The sequence below is a fragment of the Corylus avellana genome, chromosome ca3 (genome assembly GCF_901000735.1).
Source record: "Corylus avellana chromosome ca3, CavTom2PMs-1.0".
Classification (NCBI taxonomy): domain Eukaryota; kingdom Viridiplantae; phylum Streptophyta; class Magnoliopsida; order Fagales; family Betulaceae; genus Corylus; species Corylus avellana.
Genome location: NC_081543.1, coordinates 27,744,530 through 27,760,067, shown reverse-complemented (window position 1 = coordinate 27,760,067; position 15,538 = coordinate 27,744,530). Strand labels below are relative to the sequence as shown.

Sequence of the window (15,538 nt, the reverse complement as noted above, 5' to 3'; positions counted from 1 at the left end):
TTTTTAGACTATCTTTTTGTTTTTTCACTAGGCAATCACCATATATATTCAAACTCTTCTCAAGGCAACAAAATGTGTATACTGAATCTAAGATTTGACAATTTTTTTTACGACGCGAATCAAATACAATATTAACAAGTTATGGTCGAGGAGACTAAGAGCATTTAAGTTAAAAAGTGTTTTTTGGCAAAAGCTTCAATTTTAAGTTTTTGCCAAAAATGCGTTTTTGACTATTTTTAAGTTTTTTAGACCCTTAAAAGTGTTTTTAATTTTTTTTTACTAAACTGTTACTTTTTTCTTTAAACGAATTTTTTAAGTATTAAACACACTTTTTAATCCCTCAAACACACACCCAAATAGGCCTTAAACCGTTTTATTACATGAATCGAGTTATATTTTTAACACGACTCAAACCCGACACATATTAACACGAAATTACTACCCTAACTAAAAATGCCTTATCATATACAAGTAATTGAAGTGATTACATGGATTTTAGCCGGCTTAAGTATCGGCTGGCGGCCGGCCGTACAACTCCCTAATTTCTACACTTAGCCTCCTTTATAAATATATGTAACTTCAATTGATGGGCTCACATCAATCTTATAATCCTATCTTTCTTGGCCAAGAAGATCATGAGGCAAGCCGGAATATATTCAGGAGTAGTCTCCGGCGGCAGAAGTGGGCCGCACTTGTTGCCGTTGGCGAGGATAAAGAAGATCATGAAGAAGTCTGGGGACGACGTCAAGATGGTATCTGGGGAGGCCCCGATTGTTTTCTCCAAGGCTTGTGAGCTGTTCATAGAGGAACTGACGCAAAGGTCTTGGACGGTGGCCATGCAGAGAAAGAAAAAGACCCTTCACAAAGAGGACGTGGCCTCAGCTGTTCTAGCCACTGATATCTTAGACTTTCTTGTCAATTTGGTGTCTGATTCTAATAATCCTCTGGACTTGGCCCCTGTGGAAAGAGAGACATTGGTGTCTTAGGGCCAAGATCTCTTCTTTCAAGAGCAAATCCAATGCCATTTTTTTTTCCCCTTCGTATTTAACGAAGCATGTATGAGCTAAAAGCCTGTGCAGTGTTACGCCGCGCGTGACCCCTCTTTTCCTCTGCTCTGCCACCCGGCCTCCACCATTGCTACCAATCTCCCGAAGCCTTCTACTGCTTCCTAGCATCCATTGCTGGCCCGTGGTCTTCACGCGTCAGTGAGTGGCTTACATTTGTTGGCCTTCAAACGTGTCCATGTTGCCTTCCCCTGCACCGCCCTCCACCGATGTTATTGTTTTCTGTATTTATTTTCATTTTTATGTTGGTTTCTTGTTGTCTTTCCCTCCCGGTGTTAGATGCGAGGCCAACTCAATGTATTTGGGGGCCTTGGGCAAAATTTTGAAGTTGGACCTTATTTTTTTTAATATTTAAATATTAACTAAATAATATTTATTTTAATAATATTATTATATTTTTATAATATTATTATTATTTTCATTCTCATTGTTGATTCATGACTTTTAAGTTTAACTTTTAACTAGTTGCCCAAAAAAATTAATGTGGCATATTTGTTTTTTTAGGTTAATTGGTCTTATTTTACAATGGGCTTATTATATTGAGGCATTATTTTAGAAGCCTTAAATTTTTATGGGAAAAAATTTTGGGCCTTATTTAAAAAAAATTAGGCCTTAAGTTAAAATAAAATTAAAATTTTTTTTAGGCCTTATTAAAATTTTTTTTGGGCCTTACTAACTGGGGGCCCTAGGCGACCGCCTTAGTGGCCTAGCCATTGAGCCGGCCCTGGTTAAATGTTACCCAATAGGCATTGGGGTAGGGTTCAAGGGTATTTTGAAAGTCATGTCCCTATTTACGTCATTTCTCTAGGGGTTTGGATATGGTTGAAGGATCTTTAGATGGCCATGTCCTTACCCGAGCCTTGTTTAACCGCCTTTATTGGCGGTCAAAATTCTTGGACTTCGTGCCAAGAATGTATAGGATCACGTCATTCATTTAATGCATTTCCTCTTTTCTTTTATTTACTTTGTTTTTGTTTTTAACATTATTGTTGAGTTGTCCGACCCTTTATTGTTTTTCATGTTTGTAATCTTTGTTTGATGTACTTAAAAAAACAAATTAAAGCATGTATGAGCTAAGAGAATTATGTTGATTCATATATAATTGGGAATGTTAATTTTAGGCGTACTATAACTTTTATTATAACTTCTTTACTAATAAACGTGACACTTCATATATATATATAACATTTACAACATCAATTACTAAACAATTAAATTTATATGTAAAATTTTTTTACCATGTCATGTGACACTCAAGTAAACTACTCATTCTTTCTGCCTGGTCAAGTTCTCGATTAAAAATTTAAAGGTAATACCATTAAAAAAAATAAAAATAAAAATAAAAACCCTTCCATTGAGCTTCTCAATTGTTGTTTATCCTCCCAAAAAGGAAAGTTGGCTTGACGAGCGCAGATGTGAAGAAGCACTTTTGTTACTGAGAAAGAGAACAATCATTACCAAGGGGTCTACCAATATCACCGGCCACATATATAGCTCAGGCCACTGAGAAACCAGTGCAAATCCAAAGAACATAACCCACAAGGAGATTCTCTAGAGATCCTCCTTAAACAGTGTAAGATTTGGGTACAATTTTGTTGAGAACATGAGGTCACACAAATTTGTAATAACAATTGTATTACTCCAAGCCGTGGAAGAGGTCTTTGAATCTCATTAGTTCAAAAAAAAAAAAAAAAAATTCAAACTCATTTCACTTCAATACCAAACAACTGTTTTCATTTTTCTCAAACTCTTTCATGTTTATATTACATCAATCAACTCTTACTTTTCTCTTCACTTTCTCTCACAGAAAATTCAAAACTCATTTCACCTTTATATCATATCAATCAATTCTTATTACTATTTCAACAAAAAAAAAAAAAAAAAAAAATTGGAAGTTTTGTTTCACACATACAAACACAAAAACATACTATACGATGACAAAGAACACTCAAAACCAACTTTAGACTTGCAGATGATACAACAAATGAAAAACCAAGCCAGAGAAGAAAATGGGCAAACTCAATTCCGATGGACTTGTCTTTTATTTTTGTTGTGTGTTACTGGGCAGAGAAGTTAGTAGCTGAAGCATCCAAGGATTTTCTTAGGTATATATCCAGAAGCACGGAACTTTGTAGCTGTCTCCTCTACCTTAAGGAATTCTTCTCTTCGTTTAGCATCAATTGTTGCCCTCTTTTCTTCCGCTTCCTTGTGTAAATCAGCCACTTTGTTTTTCATTTTCTCAGCATACTCTGCCTTCTTTTTATCGAATTTTTCCTGTTACACAAGAGGTTTGCCAAATGCTTGTTAATCAAGTGATTCTATCGATGGTATAATAGGTCATTCATATGCTTGAAGATATGCAAAGAAAGTTTGAAACAAAATTAGGACTTAATCTTATGGGAACTGCAAAATGGCACTTTAGCATGATATATTGCCACTCAACACAAATGCAGAATCTATATGACCAGATTAGGGCCGGGAGTCGGATAATTTGGTTACGAAAATGGGATTTTCACATTTTGCACCACCATGGTCAGTAAAGTCGAAATTTTCACAGACTTATTCCGCCAACTTTATTTTTCATTACCGACATGATTATGGTGACAGTCAGTAATGTCAATAAGCAAAGAAATTGAAAAGTTGGTCGGTAAAGTTGGTTTGGTTAGAAAATGTTATTCCGCCTACCGAACCGAGTTTGTTGGAAATAGGAAAAGTTTACCGCCTACCAGCCATCGGTTAAGTGGTATCAGTAAGTGTTGGTTGGTTCTCGGTCCATACTCAGCCGGCAAGTGATATGCGGTTATTTTGCACAGCCCTAGACAAGATTATAGAGAGAAGAATAGCACCCTCCTAGTTTTTCACATTGGTAACTTAGTAAAATAATCCATAAAAAAATCACACCAACAAAAAAAAGGAATAATCATTGTCCTTATCCGAGCTTGCAGTGTTTTTGTGCATCAGGGAGCAACAGACACAAATAATGAACGTAAACAATCCAACAGAGTTTATTACCTCAATCTTCTTGAGTTGTGCTTCTACAGAAGCTATGTGGCTGTTTTCCCATGATCCAACAGCGGAGAGCTTTTTATATGCCCTGTTGCAATGCTGAGTTATTTTAATCATGCAGAAAAAAAGTGCATCATGGAGAAAGACATCGAGAATGTATGAAACTAAATTTCAGGTTTTGACTCCTGGAATCACTTCCTTTGATTCTAGGATCAACTTGGACTAAAATAAAAGGAAAAGATCCTTCAGTTTAGAAAAGATAATGTGAGTTGGCCATGGCCAGCAACTTAGATAGTTTAACCAAAATCTGGAACAATTAAACCTTTCAAGTCCACCACAAACTAATATAAGTAGCATTAACTACCAAAGCATATGATCAGCTTCTTATGAAGAGCATAATGAAATTTGACAAGACAAGTAGAAAGTTTTATCAAATTTGTGGAGACCAAGGGACCTGAAGAATGTTACTTAGTGCAATACTTCTGCCAAACCAAAATCAACTGATAGAAAATTTGACATAGCCTCTTACTTGTTGTCTGCCTTTGTTTTTTCACTTTCTTCCCATGCTTTAATTAAAGCAATTCTTTTCTCAGTTGCAACCTGTGCAAGCAAAGCATCTGAAAAAACATATGACAAGAGTCATCTATCCCTCTCATAATCAAGTAATTAATGCATAAAAGCAGAACTTTAGGCATATACCTCTGTCGGCCGAACCCCCTGTACTTTTGATAACAGCAATATCTGCAACCTCTGCCATGATGAGAGTTTCAAACAGAATTAGATAAGGAATGAAGAAGCAACACACTGATGGAGACTTGAATCATTAAATGGTCTCACCTAAAAAAATAATGGAAATAAAATAGTTGGTTAGCTTTAGCTGCAAACTCTTTGTTAGCCGCAGCAAGTTTTCGGTCACATTGGTTGAGTGGCTTGCATACTCTTTGTTTCAATGAAATTCCAATGTTCTAAAACACTTGAAGAAGACAACTTTCACCCATGTTTATAGTAGAGGCTTATACTAGAACCCATTTTCTAAGAACTTATGATTTGGGGGCAATTGGTTCACATCCTAGTTTATTGGTTTTCCTTTTACTTTCAGTTTCCAAGCTTTCCAGCCACCAAATCACTGTTAGGAATCTGAATATATCCTATCAGCTGTAAAATTTTACAACAACACTACCCTTGTGTTAAATTCCTCGGGTGCTTAGCAGTCGATCGAAGACCGAATCTCTGCAAACCTCTTCGAATAAGTCATGGAGTAGCATTTGGTTGGGTCTCTCTGTGTTTGTTTAATTGGAGTTGGGAGTCTTTGAGTCTTCGTTATGGCTTATGTCTGTTTAAATCAAGTTTTTGAATAAAATTAAGAATAGAAGTTTATTTTCCAAACATATGTTTCAAGGAGGCTCATGTTCCCTCTAAGAACCTAAGATGTTACACAGTTGATATTCAGGTTCATAAGACCTTGTCTCTAATGAATTCCTACCTTTGATTATCAATGGAATGATTTCCCACATCTATAGCTTCGAAAGGAACAAAGATAAGGAACTCATTATGAACAGAGTATTGTAATGTTAAGACTTGTCATCATTTAAAATAGCATTTCCATAGGATAGTTCAATCGGCTGGGAAAGTTCGAATCGCCCCTCCCCACTCCCCTTGGGGAAAATTCCTTATTAAAAAAGAAAAAGAAAAAGGACAGCATTTGCAGTATTATCCTACTCAAGCAAATCAAGACAAGCTGTTGCTTATCTCAATAGAAATACATGAGAGTGCTACTGCTACAATGGTTGTTTATGTTTTTTAAAGAGCCACTGTAGTTTTACATGGTTTAAAGTTTTTAAAGAGTCTTTTGGAATGGAGTTTTGGGGTCTTAATAGATAGAATTCATAGATTTTTTGGTATTTTGGAGATGCTCTTGCATGACAATTTTGCATAAAAGCATTCTCAACTAAAAGACAACCCTAGAAAGGAACCTGGCTCTGCGAACCAAATCAACCATGTAATTGGGTAGAAGTATCATAAAATGAAATGGGAAATTACCACTTATCACAAAAACTTAAGCTTATAGAAAATAATTGATTTAATCGTTTAATTAATATTCTAACATACACCTGACGTGGGAGCCCAAACTTCTCCTTAATAAGACAGACCCAACAGGTGAAATATTTAATTGAAATGAACCATGATTGTGGAGTAGGGTTCTTATAGAAAATAATTGATTTAATAATTTAATTAATATTCTAAATGAAAGAATTAGGCTAAATAAGCAGATTTTTTTTTTTTATTATTGTCCTTTGCTTTATCAAACATGTAAAACCATGATTAAGGTTTTCAGGCCTCAAAATCTCCTCATTTTACAAAAAGAGTTGGCAAAGTTACGATCTAAATGGTAAAAAAATTAAAGCTTTATTGAACAAAGCAGAAAATTAGAACCCCAAAAAAAAAAATCAAGGAATTGATCGCATAATAAGCAAAGAATACTAGCACTAGCAATCCGTTTGGTTGCAAACAAAAGAAATTGAGATAGAAGAAAATAATTCAAACTTAATTACTTAAAGCTCAAGGCCTAGACTTTTCCACAAACTACAAACAAGAAAACAAAAAACTACGACCCAACTCAGATTACAACACAAATATTCAATCAAAAGTTCCATTTTCCTGGCTCAGTTTTCTCAAGAACCAAACAGAAACAGAGACAAAGACAGAGACAGAGAACACATACTTTCATTAACTGCAGAAACGGCCTTCTGTTCAGGAGGTGGGATCACAGCCTTCTCTTCAGCTACGTCGCTTTGACCTTTCTCTTCTTCTACTTTTCCTTTTTCTTCAACCAATGGTGCAGGCTCTTGATGATCAACTTTCTGGGTCCCCTCTTCTTCCATAACGTATTCTTTTAATTTAGCCACGGTTCAGAAGCACCACCCCAAAAGAGCAAAAGAGCAAAAGAAAAGCTACAGTAACAGAGTAATTGAAACAGAACACCAAGTGGCACCAATTACAGAGAAAATCCTACAAGATGGATTGGAAACAGAGGAAGCAAGTCTTGCAAATGTTGCTGGAAAGTACACTTGCGAGGTGGTTGTGGTTGTTGGTAGATATAGGACTCGCTTCCTGACAAAATACCCGTTAACAATTTCCCAAGAAAAGATATTCTTTTTCTCTCTTTTATTTATTTATTTTTGAAAAATGTTTACCTTTTATATGCCAATGAGATGCATTACTTTGTAAAGTCTCGATATGGCCGGCTCTTACATGATAGTAATTAATAATATTGGTAATATTTATATAAAAAAAATAATTATGTGGTTAATGTAATAAAAACAATTATGGCCCCTTCCATTTAAAAATAATAATTAAGGTCCCATTTATAGTACACGGCAATTTTGAGAAAAAAAATATTAATAAAATTGATTTTTAAATAACTGTATAAAAATGAAAATTAATATTTTAATATTAAAAAAATATCTCAGTTAAATTAATTAATTTACACGTCAAAATCTACCCAGGCCCAGCCGGCCTTGAATTCCACGGCTTACGAAAGAGTGATGACTTTCGAAGGCTTAGGAAAGGCAACGCAATTTTCAAAGAAAGGCAAGAAAGCAAGTGGAAATTTGCTTGTCAATGACAATATGACTCATGACAAACTGTCCATTTCAAAGGTTACACGTATTAATGGATATTTATTATTTATATTCCAAAGATGGTATTGGTATGTACGTATGACATGAGGCTCACGAATCACCAACATGTAACATTCATCATTTTAGTTTATTATTAATTATTTAGAAAAATCGAATGCATGACTCATCAATTTACAAGATAGTTTTTAATGTATAAATTACCAATCAGAAAATTGTAGGTAAGATTAAAACATTAATAAACAATTTATATCACAGAAAAATATTTTTTTAAAATTAAAGATGAAAAATACTCACAAAACACAATAACAAACAAAATCATGCTTTTTAAGGAAGAAGACAAAATGTTATCAAACAAAATCATTTTATTTCCTATTTCTCAGACCATAAAAGTTAAAACGATAGATGAAATTTAGAAATTTTTTTGTCGCAAATCAACAAACGAGTACAAATTTATGATATTTTATAGTTATTACTTTATAATACATATATTCAAGGGATATATTAAAGGGTACCTTTTATAAAAGCTATTGTAAACCAGCTCTTTTGTGCCCACCAATCAGCTATTGATACCTCAGCATATCAAGAAAATCCTAACCAATCAGCCATTGATACCTCACCATATCAGGAAAATCCTAAGTTTAAGAAATAAATACTATTGCACCAGATTATACAAAATATAAAAAAATAATAATAATAATTAAAAAATCATTAATTATTATTTTTTTTAAAAATAAAACAAAAAACAAAAACAAAAACAAACAACAGCCAGCCACCCCACCCCCACTTGGGGTGCTCGGCAGCCACGCGAAGGGAGGTAGGCAGCCGCCCCTTTGGCCATGGCTGGCGCAGCCCATCTGGGGTGGCCGGCGAGCCACCCCATGGGTAGAGGTGGTCCGCACGGCCACCTCCAGCAGATCTGGGGTGGCCGGCGAGCTACCCCATGGGCTGGCTTGGCCCGCGCGGCCACCCCCGCCCATGGGGTGGCCGGAGAGCCACCCCAGATCTGCCTGGGTGGCCCGTGTGGGCTACCTCCGCCCATATGGGGTGGCTCGCCAGCCATCCTAGAGGAGTTAGGAGTGACAGCGAGTCACCCTCAACCCTGTTGCAATTTTTTAAAAATAAAAAATAAAAATGGAAAAACCTATATAATTCGGTGTTTTAGTGTCTATTTGAAATGGTGCAATAATCTTAGGTGACCTATTCTTATTGGTAGGCACAAAGGAGCTAGTGTTATAGAAGTTATCCTCTTCATCAATAGTCAATACCTATAAGCTGCATTAAAAACGCTCTTTCATAACGCTTTCTGAATCTGCCGTTAAAAATGGCACTATTAAAGTGTTATGAAAAGACTCTTTTTAAAGTACTTTAAATCAAATATGCCTAAGACCATAAATATATATGACTTTAGGGTATTTTTTTCTCACTAGAAAATGCATTATCATTCAAAAAAAAAAAAAAAAAACAAACAAACAAACAAAACAAAAATGAAATATCATTAGAAAATAAACACTAAAATCCATATAAATAACCTAAAGGACACAAATTTCCTCTAAATTGGTTTGGGAAAAATTTCTTTCTACCTATTCTAACAAGTGATAAGTGTCATTCAACATTTTTTGGTTTTTAAATCACATTTTTCAAGTAAATATGCTTATAAAAGCAATTAAATCTTTAGTGTGCGCCAAACAATTATCTTAGGAAGCCAAATTTTATGATTATATGATGTATCTAGACATGGTGGGATTACGTCTAATAAAGCGGAGGTCACTAGTTTGAATCTCCCTCTCCCCTGTTGTGCGGACATGTCAAAATATATATATTTACACACGACATCCTCTTCATGAGGCATGGTTTCCAGCCGATTGAGGGGTAACTCAATTTGTGAATATTATAGTATATTAAGTACATGACCTATTTTGATGGGTTTAGGATGAATGATTTATAATATTTTTTTGATGGGTTTATAAATATTTTTCTTTAAATTAGAATGGAAGAATTTATTTCAATTTAATCTATGGGCAGGGGGCAAAGTCCTTTGGTTTAGGGCCAAATATGAAAATACTATACATATATGATAGTGTTAAGAGGCAAATTGTGAGGAGGGTTCAATATTATATCAACTATGATGTGCTCTCAGATCTCTCCTATATGATGTGAGCTTGGGAAGGGTTCTTAAATGAAATATATATCAACTAACTCAAATTGCATTTGCTATGTCTTACTCTAATGCTGTTGCTTTTGTCATTATATGAGATATTATTTTTATAACAATAGGGTAACATTATTTAGTAGATTGTTATATTATTAAATTGTATGACAGTCATATAACAGTATACTGAATAGCACTAGCTACGAAAGCAAATTTGTATCGTAGGAAGATTACAGATGATCCTTTATGTCTCATTTGTGGTTTAGAAGCAGAAACTACAAGACATGTTTTATGGAGATATCTGTGAAAAAATAAGGTGTCCAAAAACTAGGAACAACCAATTTTCAAGTAATGCAACAAAATCATGCTAGCCCAAGGACTCACAACCAAAAGTAGAAGAAAGATAAAAATATATATGAGAAAATATACTTCTTACTTATGAAATATTACAACAATGGAAAAACTTGGGTTGGACCACACTTGCACAAGATAGGAGAAGATTTTGTTGAGATATGATGGAATGAAAGGCTTGGAAACATGCCTAGGGTATATATAAGGGTTAGGGAAGGGTTCTAGAGTATTATCACACTTAATTAACAAGATAGGTGTGACTTTTCATAAGACCAAGGAAGAGCAACGAATTTGTTCAAGAAATGGTAATGATGTCTCATGGGAAGGTGCAAGATTGCATTGGAAGATGAAGTGGGTTGAATGAGAATAGTGATGGTTAGATGACCAAGATAGAAGGTGGTAAGGTGGAAAGATTAAACAATGAGAGAATGACATGAGTCATCCATCGTGTGCAAATGAGTCCCTCCACATTTACTTCCATAAATTCCTCACTACATCACTAAAAACAAGAAGAATAAAATTAATAACTATAAATCCTAGAAAATACACTTTAAATTTAACATTTTTCGGTAGCTAAGGACATATGGAGTAGGTGCAATAGTCAAATACAAAAAAGGAGCGTCAATCATGAGGAATTTGTGTTCATATGGAAGGAGCTTCAACGATGCATGAACATAGAAGACATAAAATTTATGGCAGTGGTTGCATGACAATTATGGTTTCAACGTCATACCTTTGTTTATGGGAAAAAGATTAGTCCCTCTATCAATGTGGTTGGTTGTGCCGCATATTCGTTGGAGTCTAATCAAACAGCAAATTCTCAAAAAGATGAAGCGGTCATAAAGGTAAACACAAAAGATCAAAGATGGAAAGCCCCTATAAAAATGACTTTGTTAAATTAAATTGGGTTGCTACTATGGACAAAAATAGAATGAAGATGGGGCTTGGGGTGATAGTTAGAGATGGGAAGGGAGAGGTTTTGGCAACTATGTCATCGCCAAGAGATCACATCACCGAACCAGATATAGCAGAAGCAATTGCAGCTTTGAGAGTAGTCCATCAATGTCGTGAGCTAGGGTTTTATAGGGTGATCCTAGAAGGCAATGCTCTCCAAGTGATGCATGCACTCAAGAAAGATGATAGGAGTTGGCGTTGATATATATGGACATCTTATTGAGGAAGCTCGAAGGGTGTTAAATTGTCTTCAAAGTTGTAAGGTTAATTATGTTAGACGGCACCTTAATAGAGCAACCCATTGCCTTGCGAAAGAAGCGTTTACTCTCACCGTGGAGCAAGGGTTTATTGAGGAAATTCTCCTACTGTATTTCGAATATTATCACTGTAGAGTGTTGTACTTAATTTGTTTTGCTATATCAAAGTCGCTCTATTCATTTCATAAAAAATAATAATAATAATAATAAATAACAAATAATAATTGTTTACATGTTTAAGTTATGAAAAGTAATGATATTCAGTAAACTGTTATGACATGCAATTGGAATAATGTGTCGGTGAAAATCAGTCTTTGAATCAATAAACAACTTTGAATAAACAAATATATATATATATATATATATATATATAAGGGGAATAAACAAATATTTTGGAATGCGTGAATTAAAAAAAAAAAAATTATCGAACTCTTAACATCACTTATTTTACGAATTATTTTTCTAAAACTATTACTTGTATATATTCACATTAATTAACTTAAATCATTAATTATTTCAAAAGCTTAAATTTTTTTTAAAAAAAAATTAATATTTTTACATCTTCTTTATGTGTGGGTTCAAATTTTTTCTTAATATATAAGTGACCAATACATAACATATTTAATTAATTAAAATAGGATGCGAATTACATAAATAAGATTCACATTCACGAATGGGGCTTTTGAATGTTATTTTGGAAGGTGATTCTCTGGAGGTTATTCACACCATGAGGAAGGAAGGCAGCTGTTGGAGCAAATATGGCTTGCTTTTGAATGATGCAAAAATCCTGCTTGGAAGCTGCCAGCAATGGGAGATAAACCACATCAAACGAGTAGGGAATGAAGTGGCGTATAGATTAGCTAATAAGAAGAGTTTAACTCTTGGTGAGGACCAGAGTTGGAGTGAAACTTTTCCTGAATGTGTTAGAGATATTGTTCTTAATTTCTGAGAAATGTTCTATTTATTAATGCCAATTGATTCATTTAAAAAAAAAAAAAAAATCGTATTAATTCATCAAGATCTATGCTCTAATGTCAAATTAAAAAACCAGTTATCCATAAAATTATAAAAAGAAAAGGATAATCATTTAATTACCGTAAAAGAATAGCATTTATCGGAGATCATTGAATCTAGAATCTAACTTTAAAATTCTGAAGAAAGATAACGAGCAATTTTTAAAGAAAGGAAAGAGAGCAAGTGGAAATTTGCTTGTCAATGGCATGACTCATGACAACTGTCCATTTTAAAGGTTATGGATGTTAAATTGTTAATGGATCTTATTTATTTATATTCCAAAGAAGGTATGTGTGACGCGTCGCACGAGACTCACGAATCACCAATAAATAACAATGTATCATTCATAATATTATTATTATTATTAACATTTAAAAAATTTAATGCATTACTCATGGATAGTAATTAGTGTGTGTAGGTGGTAGCAATTCGGCAATAAGAGTAGGCAAGGGAGTAGAGGGTTCAGATGTTGGTGAAGAGGAAGGCCTTAAGGAGAGGGGGGAAGCAGGAATGTTTGTTAGGACAAGTACTTGTGCTGGGGAAGGCAAGGTGATTGGGGATGAGGTGTAAACAGTAATAGAATCATAATTATTTACAGGGTAAAAATGATAAGGATCAAGAATAGTACTTATAGGGAAAGGATCTGATCCGTCAGGGGATGAAAATGTTGCTCTACCCTGTGCAGGAAATACCAATTCATCAAAACTAACATGTCTAGAGACATATACACTATTGGAGCTGGCATCAAGGCACTTGTGACCTTTTTGGTGAGCACTGTATCTAAGAAAGATGCATTGTTTGCTTATGAATTCCAATTTGCGTTTAGCATAGAGTCTTAAGAGGGGATAACAAGCATAACCAAAAGTTTTTAAAAATGTGTAATCTGGTTCCTTATTGTAGAGTTTGGTGAAAAGACTTGAATTTTGGAGAGTTGGGATAGGCAGTGTATTGATGAGATACACGGCAATACTGACAGCTTCAACCCAGTATTTTGAAGAGAGGTGGGATTGAACTAGAAGACTAAGACCAAATTCAGTGATATGCCTATGTTTTCTTTCTGAAACTCTATTTTGTTGAGATATATGTGGACAGGTGACTCGATGAAGAATACCATGTGTTGACATAAATTTAGTAAAGTTATGAGATGCGTATTCACCACCCTCATCTATTTGAAGTCGTTTGATTTTAAGGGAAAATAGATTTTCTATCAAGCACTTGAATTTAACGAAGGTTTCAAAGACATCTGATTTGAATTAAGAGGAAATAGCTAGGTGTATCTAGATAAATCATCAATAAAAATAACATAGCATTTGCTTCCATTGATTAAAGATAAAGGAGAAATTTATACATCACTATGAATAAGCTCAAATGGAATAGTGGTGACATGACTAGACTCAACAAAATGTAACTTTTTACTCTTTCCTAATTGACATCAAACACAAATAGACTGACTGGACTTAACTGAAGACACAGAAAGGTAGTAGTTGTGTAGCAGATGCTACAAGATTTGATGACTTAGATGCCTTAAGCGGTTGTGCCAAACTGAAGAAAACACCTTGATCCCAATTCGTACAGTAAATGCTCTGACTTTATTTCTGGTGAATTGTTGTAGCCTCAATGGGCAGAGATCATCTTCACTTGCCCCTTGCAGGAGGATCCTCCCTATGAGGTTTTCCTTAATCAAGAAATATGTATCAGTTAGTTTAAAATGACAATCATTGTCATGGCAAAATTTATTAATTGAAGGTAAATTTGTTGTAGCATCAAGACAATGTAAGATATTTTTGAAATGTAGGAGTTGATTTGACCTAAGATAAGAGGAAGAGCCAGTGTGAGAGATACCAAGTCTACTATCATTACCTACTGCTACTGTCTCATCACCCTCATATGGTTGCTGCAGAGTTAGATTCTACAAGTCATTAGTAATATGCTCCCACTGTCAGTAAGCCATTCATCTTCATCTTGTAGATTGTTGGATTGAGAAACCATTGCAGCAAGCTCAGATGGTGGATGCCGTCCTTGGAAGGCATAATCCATGTGATGAAAGCAGTCCAATGCTTGATGATTGGAGTGGCCACATATCTAACAAAGAAGTCCGTTGGATGAGAAGATACTAGGTTGAGAATTTCTCCTTTGAATGTAGTTGCTGGGAGAATTTCTTTTTAGAGTATAGTTGCTGGAGCTTCCAGTAATAGTTTTTCCTTGGGAGAAAGGAAGAGTTGGGAGTATACTAGAAGACCTGTTGAAAGTCAAGGAATTTCTGTAATTGGAGAAAGGTTTCCTTTGGTTGTTGTTGAATCTGTGCTTGTAACCTGGCTTCTGAGTAGTCATGGCATAAGATTGTCATTCGACAGTGGCAGCCTGATGTTCAAGGAGTTGTTCGTGTCCAAGTAATTTAGACTGAAATTCTTCAAGAAACATAGTGGCATTCTTTGTTATCATGGAGTAGGTCATGACAAAAGAATTGTAGGTGGAGCTTAATCCACCTATGATGTAGGATACAAGGTCATCATCGGTGATGGGGCAGTCGCGCGATAGCTAGCTGGTCAGCCAAAGATTTTGCACTACCAATAAAAGTAACACATGGATTGTTACCTTGTCTAAGAGTCTGAAGTTGGCGTCTCAATTGAGTGATGTGAGACCTTGATGGAGAAGCATAACGAGTGGTAAGGGTGTTCCATACTTGATTGAAGGTTTTACACACATAAATAGTAGACACAAGTGGAACAGTTAGGGTTACAATGAACCAATTGAGAATACATTGATCTTTCCGTTCCTAGAGAATATATTTTGGGTTTGAGACATCAGGAGTAGTTTTGTCAGCGGCCAATGGAATAAGTTTTGGTGGGCATGACTCGGAGCCATCAACAATGCCCATCAAACCGTTGGTTTTGAGGATAGGCTCGAATTGAAAGACCCATTCGAGATAGTTGCTATCATTGAGCTTGGATTGACAGAGATGCGCGATGTTGGGCATCGTGAATGATACATCGGCAGTGTTACTGGATTGCGCCATGAGGGGGCTGTTTCTCCCGAGGTAGGGGCTGTTATTGCCGAAGAAAGAGCCGCTGTTTCCGCCGAGGTAGGGGCTGTTTTTGCAAA

The 15,538-nt window shown here is 35.2% G+C and overlaps 2 protein-coding genes across 2 annotated transcripts; one reads left to right on the top strand and one right to left on the bottom strand.

The window, feature by feature from the left end:
- Nucleotides 1–635: 635 nt before the first annotated feature.
- LOC132174349 (nuclear transcription factor Y subunit C-1-like) lies at nucleotides 636–986 on the top strand. The gene has a single exon (XM_059586019.1). It carries the CDS (start codon nucleotides 636–638, stop codon nucleotides 984–986), a length of 351 nt encoding a protein of 116 aa, XP_059442002.1.
- A 1,886-nt stretch (nucleotides 987–2,872) lies between these two features.
- LOC132175767 (remorin-like) lies at nucleotides 2,873–7,146 on the bottom strand. The gene is made up of 5 exons (XM_059587814.1): nucleotides 6,793–7,146; nucleotides 4,770–4,820; nucleotides 4,600–4,687; nucleotides 4,077–4,158; nucleotides 2,873–3,338 (listed from the first exon to the last, which is right to left on the bottom strand). Exons 1-5 carry the CDS (start codon nucleotides 6,950–6,952, stop codon nucleotides 3,138–3,140), a joined length of 582 nt encoding a protein of 193 aa, XP_059443797.1. The 5' UTR covers nucleotides 6,953–7,146; the 3' UTR covers nucleotides 2,873–3,137.
- Between the last annotated feature and the right edge of the window lie 8,392 nt (nucleotides 7,147–15,538).